At 43.5% G+C, this 18913-nt stretch overlaps 1 protein-coding gene across 1 annotated transcript in view; it reads left to right on the top strand.

Annotated features, from left to right (window-relative positions):
- ANP32B (acidic nuclear phosphoprotein 32 family member B) overlaps positions 1-2772 on the top strand; it is a 93820-nt gene extending 91048 nt beyond the window's left edge. The window contains exons 6-7 of the mRNA XM_073549714.1: positions 555-618; positions 2184-2772. Of these exons, the coding sequence (XP_073405815.1) occupies positions 555-618; positions 2184-2257 (138 nt within the window). The 3' untranslated portion in view covers positions 2258-2772. The remainder of the gene's footprint in view (positions 1-554; positions 619-2183) is intronic.
- Positions 2773-18913: the final 16141 nt, after the last annotated feature.

Raw genomic sequence — 18913 nt, 5'->3', positions numbered from 1 at the left:
TTGAGACAACCAGTGATGTCTACAAATGTAGAATAGTGCCAGCTATTATATGTACATAAAATATTCTAGTGTGTAGAACCGACCAGAATAATACATGCTGCGATTTCCATGTGTAAAATCACTCAAGCAAGTAAATGGGCTACAAATGTTTTGTGTGTGTGTGTTGGCCCATTGCACATACAGCCATATGACTGATTTCTTAGTGTTTTGTTGTGTGTGTTTTTATGGTTGCACAAATGCCTTTTAAGGGGCACATTATTGTTTAAATAAATCTGCACTGTATCGATTGGTTGATTAAATGTTCTATTGCACAAAATGTTTCCAGAGGTTTAAGCCCTTTAGAATCTGCATATCCTGACAAAATGGTGAGGTGCTTATATGAGAGAATACTCCCAAATGCTTCCTTCCCAATTTGTGCTGTGACACATTCACATAACGATGGCCATGAGAACTTTCCAACAATAATGTGATTCAGCCTTACCGAAGAAATGTAATGTAAACTGCGCTACTGTTCTAACTTCAGTTGTTTTTTTTTTTTTTTTTCTTTTATTTAGGATGAGGAATTTGGACATGATGGAGAGGTAGATGAAGAGGAGGAAGATGAAGAGGAGGATGAAGGTTTGTCCTAGTCATTACTGTATAATAAGAGTAGTCTGCACACTTCTTGATATGTGCAGTTTCTCAAACTCTTGTATTATACAGTAAAATGCAATATCATTAATTTTAAGTCCACATTAAAGGGAATCTGTCACCCCTTTTTTCGGATATGAGCTGCCGGCACCGACATCAGGGGCTTATCTACAGCATTCTGTAATGCTGTAGATAAGCCCCCGATGTAACCTGAAAGATAAGAAAAAAGAGTTAGATTATACTCACCCTGGCGTCCGGTCCGATGGGTGTCGTGGTCCGGTCCGGCGCCTCCCATCTTCATACAAGGCCATCCTCTTTGCTGCCTGTCGTGGCTCCGGCGCAGGCGCACTGCTCTTCCCTGTTGAGGGCAGAGCAGAATACTGCAGTGCGCAGTAGCCAGACCTCTCCTGGCGCCTGCGCACTGCAGGACTCTGCTCTGCCATCAACACAGGAGCCACGACAGGAAGGAAAGAAGAGGACTGCATCGTATGAAGATGGAAGGCGCTGGACCGCGACACCCATCGGACCGGTCACCGGGGTGAGTATAATCTAACTCTTTTTTCTTATCTTTCAGGTTACATCGGGGGCTTATTTACAGCATTACAGAATGCTGTAGATAAGCCCCTGATGGCGGTGCCGGCAGCTCATATTCGAAAAAAGGGGTGACAGAAGATTCTCTTTAAAAGCCATAAACATGTTTAACAATGCCACTTGTGTCCATGTGGAACCACAAGTCCCAGGGAAGATGAGTCTGGCTTCTGCATTTCAGACCTTAGCCTTTAGTTACAACCACTATAGCTTTGACTAAAGGCCATTGTGTTCTGAAATGCTGCAGTCAAACTGTGCATCCCTCGGACTTGTGGTTCCACATAATCACTATTGATGTTGCTATACCTGTTACATAACTATTAATCTGTCTAATTCATGGTAGGCATACTAATCATACACTTAATGTACTATCCCAATAGTTCTATTTAGGCAGCTGATATGCAGTCGTTGCAGCAAATAGAAGATTAATGCTGCAGCTGTGTATGATCTCTTCAGGAGCAACAAAATATGTATTACCATACTAACAAAATATTGCTTCTACAAAAATAACTCTATGGGGTTGCTGGAAATAGCCGCGCACAGGGCTTGGCAGTCCCAGAGAGAATCGATGCAGTGGGGTCCATTCTAACAAGGATAAAAGTGCCCCATTTTGCCAATCTTTGTGAGTCCTAACGCTCAGTGCCCCACCGATCGATGTTATTGCGTATCCAATGTATAGGTGATAACTTATATTCACTGGATCAACCCTTGTAACTCTTTGAATGAATAGTAGTATTCAAAATGTTATAGTTCTGCTCGAACCATGACATGTGATCTTCTATTACCTGTCTGTTAGTCATTTCTGGTTGTTTAATTTAATGCTTGCCACTAACAATAATTTTCATGTGGCTTTATTGCCAGTTTGGTTAAAACTGAAACAGATTTGAATGTTAATTTTCCTTGTTTTTCTGTTGGTGCTGTTGTGTTTTATGATAACTAATTCCATTATCTGTCTGTTTCCACAGATGAGGAGGAAACTGGAAAAGGAGAAAAGAGGAAGAGGGACACAGATGACGAAGGTGATGAAGAGGATGATTAAATTTCTGTAAGAGAAAAAGGAGAGGAAAAAAAAAAATCAAAAATGACATTTTGGATTACACAGTATTGATTGAACTGGCCCCATCCATGGATTACTGAAAGCAAGCTGCAAATGAAATGTAACAATTAAAACAAGCCCCATCCCTGAACACCCAAAAAGAGCCAAAGAGTTGTTACTGTGACATTCCTACAGCCAATAAACCCTACTGGAAACTTACATCCTGGTTTATAATTAAGTCTCAAAAAGGCAAAAAAAAAAAATCATGGAAAAAGAAATATATATATGTATACAGAGAAAAAAAATATATATACAAAACTTTCGGCTAATAAAACTGAGTCAATGGTTTTACTATTGCATTGGGTTTCTTAAGGGTTAACAATCTAGAACATTTAGTGTTTGGTGAGTCATGATTATCAATGGCTACCTATTAAATAGACATCGGAGCACCATTTTTACTTTCTGTATAACAAAAAAAAGGAGAAAAAAAAATTTGTAAATAAAATCTTAACATTTTGTGTCTTGTTTTCCTGCTTTGCTTTCTTTTCCTAACAGTTCAATATTTTTTTACAGTAGGATGTTTTTGCGACAACTGCAGATGAACTATTTTTAACAACATGAGCGAAATAAACCTGTTACTATTTGGTAAATCCTAGTTGTATGATTACATTTCTGAATAAGAAGTAATTGACTCCTGATTGTGTACTTGTAATGTGCTTTGTAATTACTGTTCTGCATATACAAAAGTATGTATACGCTGCCTTCTATTACTTAGGAAGCACTATGTTTTTTAGAACGGTTTTAGAATCTTTAAGAAGTCTGCCTCAGATTGTTGTCTGATACCGCATGATAACATTGCAATTAAAATTCTAAATTTTACAACCCTCAGGGCAAATTGGGTTTATCAGCAAAATTTACAAACTTCTAATTGCAATTAACCAATAAATCAAGTCCAATTTAACCGCTTCCCGAACGCTCACTGTACATAAACGTCAGTGCTTGCTGGGCTCTGTGCAGCGCTGACGTTTGAGCAGTTGGTCTCGCAACGCTCAGGACTCCAATGATGTTAACCCTTTGCTATCTTCTAGATGCCGCAATTGTAGTTTTCTGCCAGCTACGGTGGCTTCTTAGACTCAGCCAGCAGCTGAGTCTCAACAAGCGATCTGACTGTAAAACTGTCAGGTCTCATACAATACAATACATGCGTATTGCATTGCATGAGATCAGAGAAGTAAAAATTGAAGTCCCATACAGGAATAAAAAAGTTAAAAAAAAATGTTTAACATATTTTTAAAAAAAAAAAATCACAAAATAAATTCAAAAGAAAAAATATTAACCCCTTTCTGCCATGAGAAGTACTATCCCGTCCATGTGCCCTGGGACTTAATTCCCAGGGACGGGATAGTACGTCATAGCGATCAGCGGCGCCCACGTGGTGAGCGCCGCTGGTCGCGGCCGGGTGTCATCTGATTATCACAGCTGACACTGCACAATTTGTCAGGGGCGGTCACGGACCACCCCAGACACGTTAGCCCCTTGTACACCGCGATCAAACACGATCGCGGTGTACCGGGGGTTAAAGGGAAGCATCGGCAGGGAGGGGGCTCCCTCCGTGCTTCCCTGAGCCCCCCACGGCAGCTCAATGTGCAGCGCTGCTGCGGGGGGCTCCTTCCCTGCAGGCCCCCGAATCCAAGATGGCGACGGGGCCTGCAGGGAGCTGGCATCCTCAGTGCCCGCAAAGCGCAGGCACGAGTAAGCCTGCTGCACTGCTTGTGACAGATCGCTGATCTGTCACAGTGATCTGTGATGTGACAGATCGCTGATCTGTCACAGGAAGTGATGTCCCACCTGGGACAATGTAATAAAGTTAAAAAAAAAAGTGTTAAAATAATTTTTTTAAAAATCGCCAAATAAATTCGAAAAATAAGAAATATTCCCCCAATAAATTCATTTTTTGGAAATAAAAAAAACAATAAAAGTACACATTTGGTATCTCCGCGGCCGTAACGACCTGCCCTATAAAACTGTCCCATTAGTTAACCCCTTTAGCGAACCCCTAAAAAAAATTAAAAACGAAGCAAAAAATGATTTATCATACCGCCGAACAAAAAGTGCAATAATGCGCGATCAAAAAGACCCATATAAATATCCATGGTACCGCTGAAAACATCATCTTGTCCCGCAAAAAACGAGCCGCCATACAGCATCATCAGCGAAAAAATAAAAAAGTTATAGCTCGCAGAATAAAGCGATGCAAAAATAATTTTTTATATAAAATAGTTTAAATTTCATAAAACCGACAAAACCTAAAAAAAGACCTAAATGAGGTATCGCTGTAACCGTACTGACCCGAAGAATAAAGCTGCTTTATCAATTTTATCGCACGCGGAACGGTGTAAACGCACCCCCCCAAAAGAAATTCATGGAACGCTGGTTTTTGTTCATTCTGCATCCCAAAAATCGGAATAAAATGCGATCAAAAAAAGTCACGTGCCCGAAAATGGTACCAATAAAAACGTCAACTCGTCCCGCAAAAAATAAGACCTCACATGACTCGGTGGGTCAAAATAGGGAAAAATTATAGCTCTCAGTATGTGGTGATGCAAAAACTATTTTTACAATAAAAAGCGTCTTATAGCGTGCGACAGCTGCCAAACAAAAACCGCCATAAATAGTAAATCAAACCCCCCGTTATCACCCCCTTAGTTGGGGAAAAATAATAAAATTAAAAGAAAATGTATTTATTTCCATTTTCCCGTTAGGGTTAGGGTTGAGATTAGGGTTAGGGGTGTGTTGGGGTTAGGGTTGGAGTTAGAATTGGGGGTTTCCACTGTTTGGGCACATCAGGTGCTCTCCAAATGCAACATGGCGTCTGATCTCAATTCCAGCCAATTCGGAGTTGAAAAAGTCATATGGTGCTCCTTCCCTTCCAAGCTCTGCCATGCGCCCAAACAGTGTTTTACCCCCACATATGGGGTATCAGCGTACTCAGGACAAATTGGACAACAACTTTTGGGGTCCAATTTCTCCTGTTACCCTTGGGAAAATTAAGAAATTGGGGACTAATTGATCATGTTTGTGGAAAAAATACGATTTTTTTATTTTCATGCCCGGGCGTTATAAACTACTGTGAAGCACTGGAGCGGTCAAAGTGCTCACCACACATCTAGATAAGTTCCTTGGGGGGTCTAGTTTCCAAAATGGTGTCATTTGTGGGGGTTTTCCACTATTTAAGTACATCAGGGGTTTTCCAATCGCGACATGGTGTCCGATCTCAATTCCAGTCAAAAACGTCAAATGGCGCTGCTTCCCTTCCAAGCTCTGCCCTGCGCCCAAATAGTGGTTTACCCCCACATGTGGGGTATCAGCGTACTCAGGACAAATTGCACAATAACTTTTAGGGTCCTGTTACCCTTGGGAAAATAATAATTGGGGGTGAAAAGATCATTTTTGTGGAAAAAAATGATTTTTTAATTGTTCCGCTGTACGTTATAAACTTCTGTGAAGCCCTTGTGGGTTCAAAGTTCTCAAAACATATCTAGATAAGTTCCTTGGGGGGTCTAGTTTCCAAAATGGGGTCACTTGTGGGGGGTTTCCACTGTTTAGGTACATCAGGGCTTCTCCAAATGTGACATGGCGTCCGATCAGAATTCCAGCCAATTTTGCATTGAAAAAGTCCAAACGGCGCTCCTTCCCTTCTGAGCACATATCAGGTATCAGCGTACTCAGGACAAATTCCACAATAAATTTTGCAGTCCAATTTCTCCTGTTAGCCTTGGAAAAATAAAAAAAATTGAACCTGAAGTGTTTTTTTGTGAAAAAAAAAAGTTAAATGTTCATTTTTTTTTTTTTTTTAAATATTCAAAAAATTCCTGTGATGCACCTAAAGGGTTAATAAACTTTTTGAATGTGGTTTTGAGCACCTTAAGGGGTGCAGTTTTTAGAATGGTGTCACTTTTGGGTATTTTCTATCATATAGATCCCTCAAAGTGGCTTCAAATGTGATGTGGTCCGTAAAAATAAAATGGTGTTGCAAAAATGAGAAATCGCTGGTCAATTTTTAACCCTTATAACTTCCTAACCAAAAAAAAATTTTGGTTCCAAAATTGTGTTGATGTAAAGTAAACATGTGGCAAATGTTACTTATCAAGTTTTTTGTGTGCCGTATCTCTGTGATTTAAGGGCATAAAAATTCAAAGTTTTTGCCAAATTTCCGTTTTTTTCACAAATAAACGCAAGATATTTGAATGAAATTTTACCACTAACATGAAGTACAATATGTCACGAGAAAACAATGTCAGAATCACCGGGATCCATGGAAGCTTTTCACAGTTATTACCTCATAAAGGTACAGTGGTCAGAATTGTAAAAAATGGCCCAGTCATTAACGTGCAAACCACCCTTGAGGCTTAAGGGGTTAAACCAATAAATAAGTATATTTATGTGAAAACAAAAAAGTACATGTTTGGTATTGTCTCCTCCAGAACGACCCAACCTATAAAGCTGTCACACTAGTTAAATCCTTTAATGCACTCAGTTAAAAAAGAAAAAAAAATGGAGCAAAAACCTTTGCTTTTTCATTATGCCGGCGAACAAAAAGTAGAATAAAGAGCAATCAAAAAGTCAAATTGAAATAAAAATGGTAGCGATGAAAACGTCATCTTGTCCCCCGAAAACAAGCCACCATACAGCGGAAAAATAAAAGATAGCTCTAAATAAATTTATGCAAAACTATTCTTTTTTTCTATAAAATAGTTTTTATTGTGTAAAAGCAGCAAAACAAACTGTATAAATGTGGTGTCGCTGTAATCTTACTGACCCGAAGAATAAAGTTGCGTTATCACTTTTACAATACACGAAATGGCAATAATGAAAAAAAAAATTACTGAATTGCTCGTTTTTGTCCATTATGCCTCCTATGATAAAACAATCCGGGATCGCCTTTGCTGGGGTCAAAGGCCACGTGCGTTCAGCATGAAACTCAGGCACAGAGCTGGGATTCGGGTATAACTGACACTGGGTCAGGTTTATTAACGGTGAAAGCAATGCATATAGGAAATAAAACAAATCCTTGCCTGTCCGGCACTAACTAAACAAGGTACAACCTAACTACCAACTGGCGGGCTTCTGTCCAGCCAAACCACAGTTGCAGTGGGCACTGCTTTCACTCACGTGTGTCTCACACAGACAGGCTCTCTGTGTTCCCAGGCTGAGACTCAAACAACCACCTGGCATCCTTTTATATCCGCCTCCCATTATTCATTAGTAACCAGGTGCGATACTGACCAGACTAGGCCACATAGGAAAGGTATCTGGGCGAGATATACCTGCCCTCATCCACTATTCCCACATGATTCTCACATATCCCCCCCCCTCTGCTCAGACCACTCCGGTCGAGCAATGACACCCGCCAAACTGCACTCGGGACAGGGCATCTGCATTCCCCATCTGTACCCCGGGGCGGTGCTCCACCGTAAAAGTGTAGGCCTGCAGGGCAAGGAACCACCAGGTCACCCGGCTATTCCATTCCTTGTGCAAGTGCATCCACTTGAGAGGGGCATGGTCAGTGATCAGCCTGAACTTTCTGCCCACCAGGTAATATTTGAGGGCCTCTAGAGCCCACTTAATGGCGAGGCACTCTTTTTCTACGACTGCATACCTTTGCTCATGTTTATTCAGCTTCCTGCTGAGATAGAGGTCTGGGTGTTCCACTCCGTCCCTCACTTGTGAGTACGGCCCCGATACCGGTATCCGAGGCATCCGTTTGCACCACAAACTCGCTGCGGAAGTCCGGAGTCACCAGTACGGGCTGAGAGCAAAGTGCCCGTATTAGGCTATGGAAGGCTTCTTCAGCCGCTAAACTCCATTTAATCATGACGGAGTCTCCCTTTTGTAAGATCCGTCAGGTGGGTAGCGATGGCTGCAAAATTGGGTATGAACCGGCGATCCCCAGGAAGGCTTGCACCTGCTTCTTGTTGACAGGTTGTGGCCAGTCCTGAACCGCCTGAATCTTATCAACCTGGGGTTTAACAACACCCCTCCCAATTACATACCCCAAATACCGGGCTTCTAGCCCGATGTGACATTTTTTGGGGTTCGCGGTTAGACCTGCCTCCCACAGGTCGTCCATCACAGCTTGTACTTTCTGGAGATGAGTCTCCCAGTCCAAGCTGTAAATGACAATGTCATCCAAATAGGCCGAAGAGTACTGCCTATGCGGCCTCAGGACTTGATCCATCAGTCTCTGGAAGGTCGCCGGTGCTCCGTGTAGTCCAAATGGCATATGCACATACTAAAATAGACCTTCCGGCGTAGCAAATGCCGTCTTTTCTCTGGCAGCCTCTGCCAGAGGGATCTGCCAATACCCCTTTGTTAGGTCTAGGGTCGTAATATACCGGGCTTTTCCTAACCGATCTATTAACTCATCGACCCGGGGCATAGGGTAGGCATCAAATTTTGAGACCGCATTCAGTTTCCTGAAGTCATTGCAGAGCCGGATTGTGCCGTCCGGTTTAGGAATTAACACAATCGGGCTGGACCAAGCACTGCGATTCCTCAATGACACCTAACTCTAACATTGCCTTCACTTCTCGGGAAACGGCTTCATGCGCGCTTCCGGAATTCTGTAGGGTTTCACGTGAACAGTGACACCAGGTTCCGTTACGATGTCATGTTTCATTAGTGTAGTCTGCCCGGGTTTTTCCGAGAAAAACTTTTGGTTGTGAAGTAGAAACTGCCTGACTTCAGTCTTTTGCCGCTCCGAGAGAGTCTCTGCAACCCGTACCTCCGGTACGGCATGCGAGCAGACTGGGCGGGCCAGTTCCGCGGACAAGGCAGACCGATCTTTCCAGGGTTTTATCAGATTTACATGATAAACCTGTTCAGGTTTCCGTTTACCTGCCTGGTATACTTTGTAGTTTACTTCACCAACTCTTTCCTTAATCTCAAAGGGGCCCTGCCACTTTGCTAGGAACTTACTGTCCACCGTGGGGACCAGGATCAACACCCTATCTCCGGGTGCAAACGTACGGATCTTGGCGCCCCTATCAGATTCTTTTTTGGGCTCCCTGAGCCTGCATCATGTGTTCTTTGACGATAGGCATAACAGCCGCAATATGGTCCTGCATTTGGGATACGTGATCTATCACCGTTTTAAACGGAGTGACCTGACCCTCCCAGGATTCTTTGGTGACGTCTTAACAGTCCGCAAGGACGTCGGGCGTAGAATAACTCGAAAGGCGAGAATCCCGTGGAAGACTGGGGTTCTTCCCTGATGGCAAAAAGCAAATACGGAAGTAAATAGTCCCAGTTCTTCCCATCCTTGTCTATTGCCTTTCTCAGCATCTGCTTCAGAGTTTTATTGAACCGTTCGACCAACCCGTCTGTTTGAGGGTGATACACGGATGTGCGTAACGCTTCGATTTGTAACAACCGGCAGAGCTCTTTCATTACCCTGGACATAAAGGGAGTCCCCTGGTCGGTGAGTATCTGTTTTGGTATACCGACCCGACTAAACACATGCACCAGTTCCTTGGCAATCGTCTTGGTGGCCGTGTTACGCAAAGGTATGGCCTCCGGGTAACGAGTGGCATAATCCAAGATGACCAGGATATGTTGGTGTCCACATGCAGACCGTGGAAGGGGCCCAACTAAATCCATCCCAATCCTCTCAAACGGGACCTCAATAATAGGTAGGGGTACCAAAGGGCTACAGAACCGGGGCTTAGGCGACGAGGCTTGGCAGTCAGGACAAGACTCACAATATACACGAATATCGTGATGCATGCCTGGCCAAACAAAACAGTGTAATATCCTTTCGGTGGTTTTCTGGACACCCAGGTGACCTCCCATCACATGTCCGTGGGCCAGGTCCAGCACCTGCCGCCGGTAGGGTTTGGGCATGACTAATAGTTGCACCGTGTCTTCCCCCTTTTTCTCTATCTGATATAGTAAATCATTCTCCAGGACCATGTAAGGATAGGCCAGCCTAGAGCCAGGTTCTACGGGTACCCCATTTATCACTTTTACATTTGTCTTAGCCTGAGAAAGGGTAGGATCCTTTATTTGCTCGCTTTGGAAGTCATCTTTCTGAACTTCCAAATCCGGCAAACGGGGAGGTGGACGGCTGTCGGCCTCCTCTTCCCTGGTCTCCTCCGTATCACCCGCCATGACTGAAAACGGGAACTGCAGGTCATTTCCAGCAGACTCTTCCCCCGAGTCTTCCTGGGAGCCCTCTTCCAGGGGTTCGGGACCCACACGCGCCCTGGGAGAAGATTCATGTACACTATTACCCGAGGGCATCAACTGATTCTCCCACAATTGCCAGAAGTGGGGAAAATCCCGGCCCAAGATAACATCATGCAATAACGCAGGGACGAGTCCCACTTTATGTTGCACAGACCCATAGGAAGTAGTAATGCATATGACCGTGGTGAGGTACGAACAGGTGGCTCCATGCACACACGTTACAGAAAATTTGTCTGATGGTCCAGTCGGGGCTGACACCAGACTGGCCTTCACCAGAGTCACCACACTTCCCGAGTCTAACAATGCCACCACATTTTTGCCATCAACAGTTAAATCACACAAGTGTTTTTCCACATCCTTTTGACCGGCATTCACACTCACTACCCGTGCAACCATAGACATGCGGTTTTTAAAGTCTGTGACATCGCACTGGATGGGTTCAGTAGTGACCGGACAGTTCACAGCAATGTGGCGCATCTCTTGGCAGCGGAAACACCTAACAGGCCCCTTGCTTAGACCATAGTTTGTTACTCTCGGCCTCGCATGGCGGGCAGTCCCGGTTTCCTCCCCCACTGTCTTAGGGATTTTTCCTTCTCCCCTACTACCTGGAACAGTCTTATCGGTTCCACGTGGAGATGATGAAGAACGAGGAGGGGTAGCGTCGTCTCGGAGTCCTTCCGCCACGGAGTAACGTTCAACTAGATCCACCAGTTGATCTGCCGTCGTAGGATTTCCATGGCTTACCCACTTCCTCAGAGCTGGCGATAGAGCTCTCAGGTACTTGTCCATGATGACTCTCTGGATTATCTCTGGCGCTGTCAGCACCTCGGGTTGTAGCCACTTCTTCGTCACGTGGATCAGGTCGAACATCTGTGACCGCGGTGGTTTATCCGGCTGATAAGTCCATTGATGCACTCTGTGCACGGACAGCGGTCGTCACTCCCAGCCGGGCCAAGATCTCGGCTTTCAGTTTGTCAAAGTCCTGTGCAGCTTCAGGCTCTAAGTCATAATAAGCCTTTTGGGCCTCACCGGAAAGAAACGGGGCAATCAGGCCGGCCCATCGTGCCTTCGGCCATTTTTCTCGCACCGCCGTCCGTTCAAACGTGGTCAGGTATGCCTCGACGTCATCTTCGGTCGTCATCTTCTGCCAGTACCGACTCACGTGAATCACTCTCGACTCTGCTTCCAGGTTAACCTCAGGTAAGCTTGCCAGGCGCTGCGCCACCTGCTGGAGAAGCGAACGATCGGTAGCTGTCATGTCTACCAACTCCTTCAGCTGGGCCATCATCACCCGATTAGCTTCTTGCTGGACGGCGGTGGACTGTACCAGCGCTTTCACCACGTCCTCCATGCTCATGCTTCCAACGTGATGCCCGCGTTCACCACAATGTGATAAAACCCTCCAGGATCGCCTTTGCTGGGGTCAAAGGCCACGTGCGTTCAGCATGAAACTCAGGCGCAGAGCTGGGATTCGGGTATAACTGACACTGGGTCAGGTTTATTAACGGTGAAAGCAATGCATAAAGGAAATAAAACATAAAACAAATCCTTGCCTGTCCGGCACTAACTAAATAAGGTACAACCTAACTACCAACTGGCGGGCTTCTCCCGTCCAGCCAAACCACAGTTGCAGCGGGCACTGCTTTCACTCACGTGTGTCTCACACAGGCTCTCTGTGTTCCCAGGCTGAGACACTCACACAACCACCTGGCATCCTTTTATATCCGCCTCCCATTATTCATTAGTAACCAGGTGCGATACTGACCAGACTAGGCCACATAGGAAAGGTATCTGGGCGAGATATACCTGCCCTCATCCACTATTCCCACATGATTCTCACACTCCCAAAAATCTGAATAGCTAGTGATCAAAAAATGTCATGTGCCCGAAAATGGTACTAATAAAAACATCAACTCGTCCTGCAAAAAAACAAGCTCTCACATGACTGAAATATGGAAAAATTATAGCTCTCAAAATATGGTGATGCAAAAACTTGATTTTGTGAAGAAAAAAAAAAAGCATTTTTTAGTGTGTGTCCGCAGCCAAACGGAAAAACCCGATATAAGTTTGGTATTGCTGTAATCGCACCAACATGAAGAATAAGTCTCCTAATCACTTATACTGCACGAGAAACGGCATAAAAAATAAAATACTTCACCTGCTGTAGATGTGTTCATTTTGCCTTACAAAGCTTGCCATAAAGCTCGGTTCACATTTATCCTGAGCTCTATGCTGAGCGCTCAAATCGGGGTTTCCATGTAAATCTCTGAAATACATGATTCAGATGGAATCCCCGGTGGGAGGCACTGTTGACGCCATCTGACTTGTGATTCGACAGTGTCTGTCTTCTTAGTTATACATAAAAGCACGGTCTGACAGTTTTGTGCACTTCAGAAAAGGACAGCGCTGAACGGAGGCCAGAGTAACTCTGCTGCCTCATTATAGTGAATGGATCCCTCAGGAGTTTCATCTGAATCAAGCCACTCAGATTTAGAGCTCATACTCATTTGTGAGAAAAAATGGACGAGCGCAATCCGATGAAAAATCGCATTGCACTCAGGCCAATATTATTCAATGGGTTAGATCGCGGCAATTTTTTTTTTCTCTGCTGAAATCGGACAGAGAAGAAAATAGCAGCATGCTGCGATTTGCTGCGTATCTCGGACGAGGCTCGCAAATGCAAGTCAATGGATGCGAGAAAAAAAATTGCACAGCACTCGGACCATGCGAGTGCTGTCCGATTTTTAAGCACTAGTGTCCTTGGGAAAGCCGGCAATTCATGTGCCGCATACAGTAAAATCACACTGACAGGTTAGAATAGATTAGATACAGCTCTGGCAAAAATTAAGAGACCACTGCACAGTTTTATAAAAAAAATCAGCTTCTCTACATGTCTGACTTCCATTCCAGTGTCAGTTGAATTCCAACCAGAGTACACCTCATTCTACTTAATGTGTTTCTGATTAGGTGATCACCTGAACCAAAACTTATTTAACAAAGTATAAAAACCCTGCTGTAGTGTTCACAATCCACTTGCAATAGGACAAATTGGATGGCAAAACAAGTGCTAGTAAGATCCCAAAAGTAATAGGAATGAAAGCATAACTTTTAACCATGCCAAAGGAGTTGAAAAGAAAAGTCTTGAGTGAGGAAAAGAAGGGCTCACTTCTGGCTTTACTAGCAGAGTGATACAGTGAACGTCATGTTGCCTCCATCCTTAAAATTTCTAAGATGGCTGTCCATTACAACAAGGTCAAACAGCAGACATTGGGGACAACAAAGCTACACACCGGCAGAGGGCATAAATGACTCCACTGACTGATCATGGCATGCGTTGGCGATGCGTCCGATAATGGGGGTTAATGGCAGCATTAACGGATTTCGTTACACCGCGGTGTAACACAATCCGATAAACGGACTGCCTTAACGCAGTATGACGACAGCCTAACGTTGAAGAGGATATGCCTTTGAAATGACAAGACAACGACCCTAAACACACGAGTAAACATGCAAAATCTAGGTTCCAGTCCAACAAACTTGAGGTTATGGAGTGGCCAGCCCAATCCCCAGACCTTAATCTGATAGAGCACTTGTGGGGTGAGAGCAAACATGCCATTTCTGAGGCAAAGCCAACAAATGATGAAAAATTGTGGGATGTAGTCCAAGCATCCTGGGCTCGAATAACAGGTCACAGGTGCCAGAATTTGATTGAACCTAGATGTGAAGCAATTCTAAAAATCTGTGGGTATACAACTAAATATTAGGTTAGTGATACACATATGGGCGGACACACGCGGCTGCACAGGGGCCCAGAGGCTCCAGGGGGCCCCTGCAGGGTGGCTAATAATGGGGGCAATCTGGCTCCGGGACCCTGGCCAGATTGCCCTCGTGCAGTGGGCAGGGAGAGATCCCTGCAGCTCCACTGCCTACAAGAGGAAATGGCAGCAGAGCTGCGACGATCCATCCTGCTCTCTGCCCGCGCTTCCTGTCTTGCGCTGCAAAAAAAAGCGGTCTATAGGAGCGCTAAAGGAGAGGCAGAGACCAATACAAAGTTAAAAACTCAGCTTTTAATCTTCCTCCAATACCCACAACGCGTTTCCACGGTCACAGCCGTCTTCCTCAGGTGGAATGAAGGAAGCATCCATTGTTATAACCTTTAAAGGTAGCCCTAATTGGAACAACCCACAATCCTATGCAACCTCCCCTTCAAATTACGCCTTAACCCATTACATCCCCAATAAAACCATTCAAAAAACTTATTCACAATTCATTGTACATATTGCAGATTACAACATTCAACCCCATCAATAGTCCATAGAAAACCAATAATAAACCCTGTCCATCCCCCCTTGTTCCAAAAAAAAAAAAACCTCTCCAAAAATTTTTTTTTTGATTTTTTTCTCCCTTTTATCTCTCGTTTCTCTTCCTTCCTTCCCTTTTTCCTCTTCCTACCCTCCCTCTTCTTTCTCCCTTTCAAAAATTTTTTCTTTTTTAAAAATTTTACAATCAAATATATAAAGCTCAAAGTGTGTATGTGTGTATGTATGTTTGTGTGTATGTATGTGTGTGTGTATGTCCGGGATTGGCATCCGCACCGTCACAGCTACAGCCACAAAATTTGGCACAGTCACACGTCTGGACCCCGAGAGCGTCCTAGGCTATGTTGTGAGGTGAAATTTTAACCCTGCGCATTCCAATTCACCAAACAATTTTGCCCCTGTCTACATAATGGGGAAAAAGTGTGTGTGTCAAGCCCCGCCCCTCATTATGATGTCATAATGCCCCTATCTACATAATGGGGAAACAGAGTGTGCGTATCAAGCCCCGCCCCTCATTATGATGTCATAATGGTTGACTATGGGATGGAGGATGTGTGATGGGTATATGGGCACGGGACTATGGGATGGAGGATATTTATGATGGGTTTATGGGCATGGGACTATGAGATGAAGGATGTGTGATTGGTATATGGGCACTCGACTATGGGATGGCGAATATGTATGATGGCTATATGGGCATGGGACTATGGGATGGAGGATGTGTGATGGGTATATGGGCAAGGGCCTATGGGATGGAGGATATGTATGATGGGTATATTGGCACGGCCTATGGGATGGTGGATATGTATGATGGGTATATGGGCACGGGACTATGGGATGGAGGATAATTATAATTTGTTATAACTAACCACAGTTAGTTACTATGCCCGGGCAGCGCCGGGCTCTTCAGCTAGTTTACACATAAAAAGAGAAATCAATCATAATCACTGAACTGTTGACCCTACCTGGAGACTTTTTCTATAATGAGATTGAGTCCCTCGGGATATAACGTCCCTAACTTAAACATCCAGTAACTTTCTCTTCTAATAAGGTTACTCAGCCTCTCATCACCAGACTCCTTGATATGATCAATAATGGTCAATCTTATCTTCCCTGGATCCTTATTATGACTCCCTGCAAACTTTCGGGACACACTATGTAATTGGCAGCCCGAACGGATGTTCTGTCTGTGCTTGTTCAATCTTGCATGTGCTGTTTGAATGGTCCTTCCCACATATTGGAGCCCACAAGGGCATTCCAACAGATAGATTATATATGTGGACTGACAAGTAACCCTATGTTTGATCTGGAATGTCTCCTTGGTGGAGTTAGAATGAAAATTCCTTGCATTATCCTGAATCACTCCACAACATAAGCATTTGGGTACTTTACATGCAAAACAGCCCCAGCTGCTATTATCATTTCCATATGACATTTTATATTTCCGCGTTATGTTACTTGGTGCTAATAAATTTTTTAAACTTCTATTTGTTCTATAAATAATATTTGGTTTGTCAGGAATCATTGGGGCCAAAAGAGGATCTCCTTGTAAAATGAACCAATGTTTCTCCAACAATTTTCGCACAATTGATCTAGAATGACAGAAGGTAGTTATCAAACTCCATTTATTCCTCTCCATAATTACCCCAGGTCTTCTATTTTTCTCCATCTTTTTTATACATAAATCTTGTGTGAAATCACATGTCCTTTTATAAGCATCTTTTAAAAGATTTTTTTGGATATCCTTTCTCCACAAACCTCTTTCTGAGGATTCTGGATTCAGTTTGGAAGTCCTGGTCAAAAGTGCAATTTTTCCTTATTCTCCAATATTGGCCATAGGGCACATTCTTCACCCACCCGGGGAGGTGCCCACTGTCAAACCTCAAATAGCTGTTGACATCAACCGGTTTGAAATGTGTTGCAGTGGACACCATCCCCAGGCCGTCAAGCCGCACCCATAAGTCCAAATACTGGATGGAATCAGTTGAAATGGTAGCCATAAAGGTTAGTCCCCAATCATTCATATTTAGATTATTAGCAAATATTTCTGCCTCTTCCAGCGACCCCCTCCACAAAATGAACAAATCATCAATGAACCTTCGATAAAAGGCCACCCCTTTTTTTTCCAATACTGGGCTGCGCAATGAGGACGGACTCCACTGCACCCATGAATAAATTAGCAAAACTAGTGCGAATCTCGTCCCCATTGTGCAGCCCTTTAACTGACGATAGAGTTCCCCCTCAAAGGAAAACACATTATTCAAAATGAACGAGATGGCTTTCAGTAAAAATTCCCTTTGTTCAACTGGCATGGTAGTATCATTCATTAAGCAGTCATTAACCACTTTGAGGCCTAATTCATGTGATATATTATTATAACGGGCTGTGAAATCCAATGTTATCAGGATGCATCCCTTCATTAGGGGTAAATTCCTCAGCTCACTGATAAGTTGCGATGAGTCCTGCAAGAAAGATTTTAACTGTTTTACATATTTCTGTAAAAATAAATTTACGTAGTGAGATAGCTTGCATGTTATAGACCCAATGCCCGATATAATGGGCCTGCCTTAATTAAAGAATTATGGTGCCTTTTACCAAAGGTTTATTGATGATTTGTTCATTTTGTGGAGGGGGTCGCTGGAAGAGGCAGAAATATTTGCTAATAATCTATATATGAATGATTGGGGACTAACCTTTACTACTACCATTTCAACTGATTCCATCCAGTATTTGAACTTATGGGTGCGGCTTGACGGCCTGGGGATGGTGTCCACTGCAACACATTTCAAACCGGTTGATGTCAACAGCTATTTGAGGTTCGACAGTGGGCACCTCCCCGGGTGGGTGAAGAATGTGCCCTATGGCCAATATTGGGGAATAAGACAAAAATTGCACTTTTGACCAGGACTTCCAAACCGAATCCAGAATCCTCAGAAAGAGGTTTGTGGAGAAAGGATATCCAAAAAATCTTTTAAAAGATGCTTATAAAAGGAAGTGTGATTTCACACAAGATTTATGTATAAAAAAGATGGAGAAAAATAGAACACCTGGGGCAAATATGGAGAGGAATAAATGGAGTTTAATAACTACCTTCTGTCATTCTAGATCAATTGTACGTAAATTGCTAGAGAAACATTGGTTCATTTTACAAGGAGATCCTCTTTTGGCCCCAGTGATTCCCGACAAAGCAAATATTATTTATAGAAAAAATAGAAGTTTAAAAAATGTATTAGCACCAAGTAACATAACGCGGAAATATAAAATGTCATATGGAAATGATAATAGCAGCTGGGGCTGTTTTGCATGTAAAGTACCCAAATGCTTGTGTTGTGGAGTGATTCAGGATAATGCAAGGAATTTTCATTCTAACTCCACCAAGGAGACATTCCAGATCAAACATAGGGTTACTTGTCAGTCCACATATATAATCTATCTGTTGGAATGCCCTTGTGGGCTCCAATATGTGGGAAGGACCATTCAAACAGCACATGCAAGATTGACAAGCACAGACAGAACATCCGTTCGGGCTGCCAATTACATAGTGTGTCCCGACATTTTACAGGGAGTCATAATAAGGATCCAGGGAAGATAAGATTGACCATTATTGATCATATTAAGGAGTGTGGTGATGAGAGGCTGAGTAACCTTATTAGAAGAGAAAGTTACTGGATGTTTAATTTAGGAACGTTATATCCCGAGGGACTCAATCTCACTATAGAAAAAGTCTCCAGGTAGGGTCAACAGTTAAGTTATTATGATTGATTTGTCTTTTTATGTGTAAATTGTAAAACTTTTTCAAAATAAAAAAATGTTAAAAGGGAAGAAAGGGATAAAGAAGAGGGAGGGTAGGAAGAGGAAAAAGGGAAGGAAGAGAAACAAGAGATAAAAATGAAAAAAAAAAACTTTAAAAATGCCGTGCATCGCTGTGTTCGTTAGTTACCAGCGTGCTGATGCAGGGAGCTGGTAACTAACGTACACATCGGGTATCCAAGTGACGTGCGTCCCTTAGATACCCGATGTGTACGTTAGTTACCAGCTGATCACTCATCTCCCGCCTGTCACACGCAGCGATGCGTGCTGGCCAGCGGGAGAC

Source organism: Dendrobates tinctorius, unplaced genomic scaffold (assembly GCF_039654945.1).
Source record: "Dendrobates tinctorius isolate UK_male_01 unplaced genomic scaffold, ASM3965494v1 ptg000160l, whole genome shotgun sequence".
In the NCBI taxonomy this organism is placed as follows: Eukaryota; Metazoa; Chordata; class Amphibia; order Anura; family Dendrobatidae; genus Dendrobates; species Dendrobates tinctorius.
The sequence above is the reverse complement of the archived record's forward strand: the minus strand, read 5'-3'. Positions and strand labels throughout refer to the sequence as shown.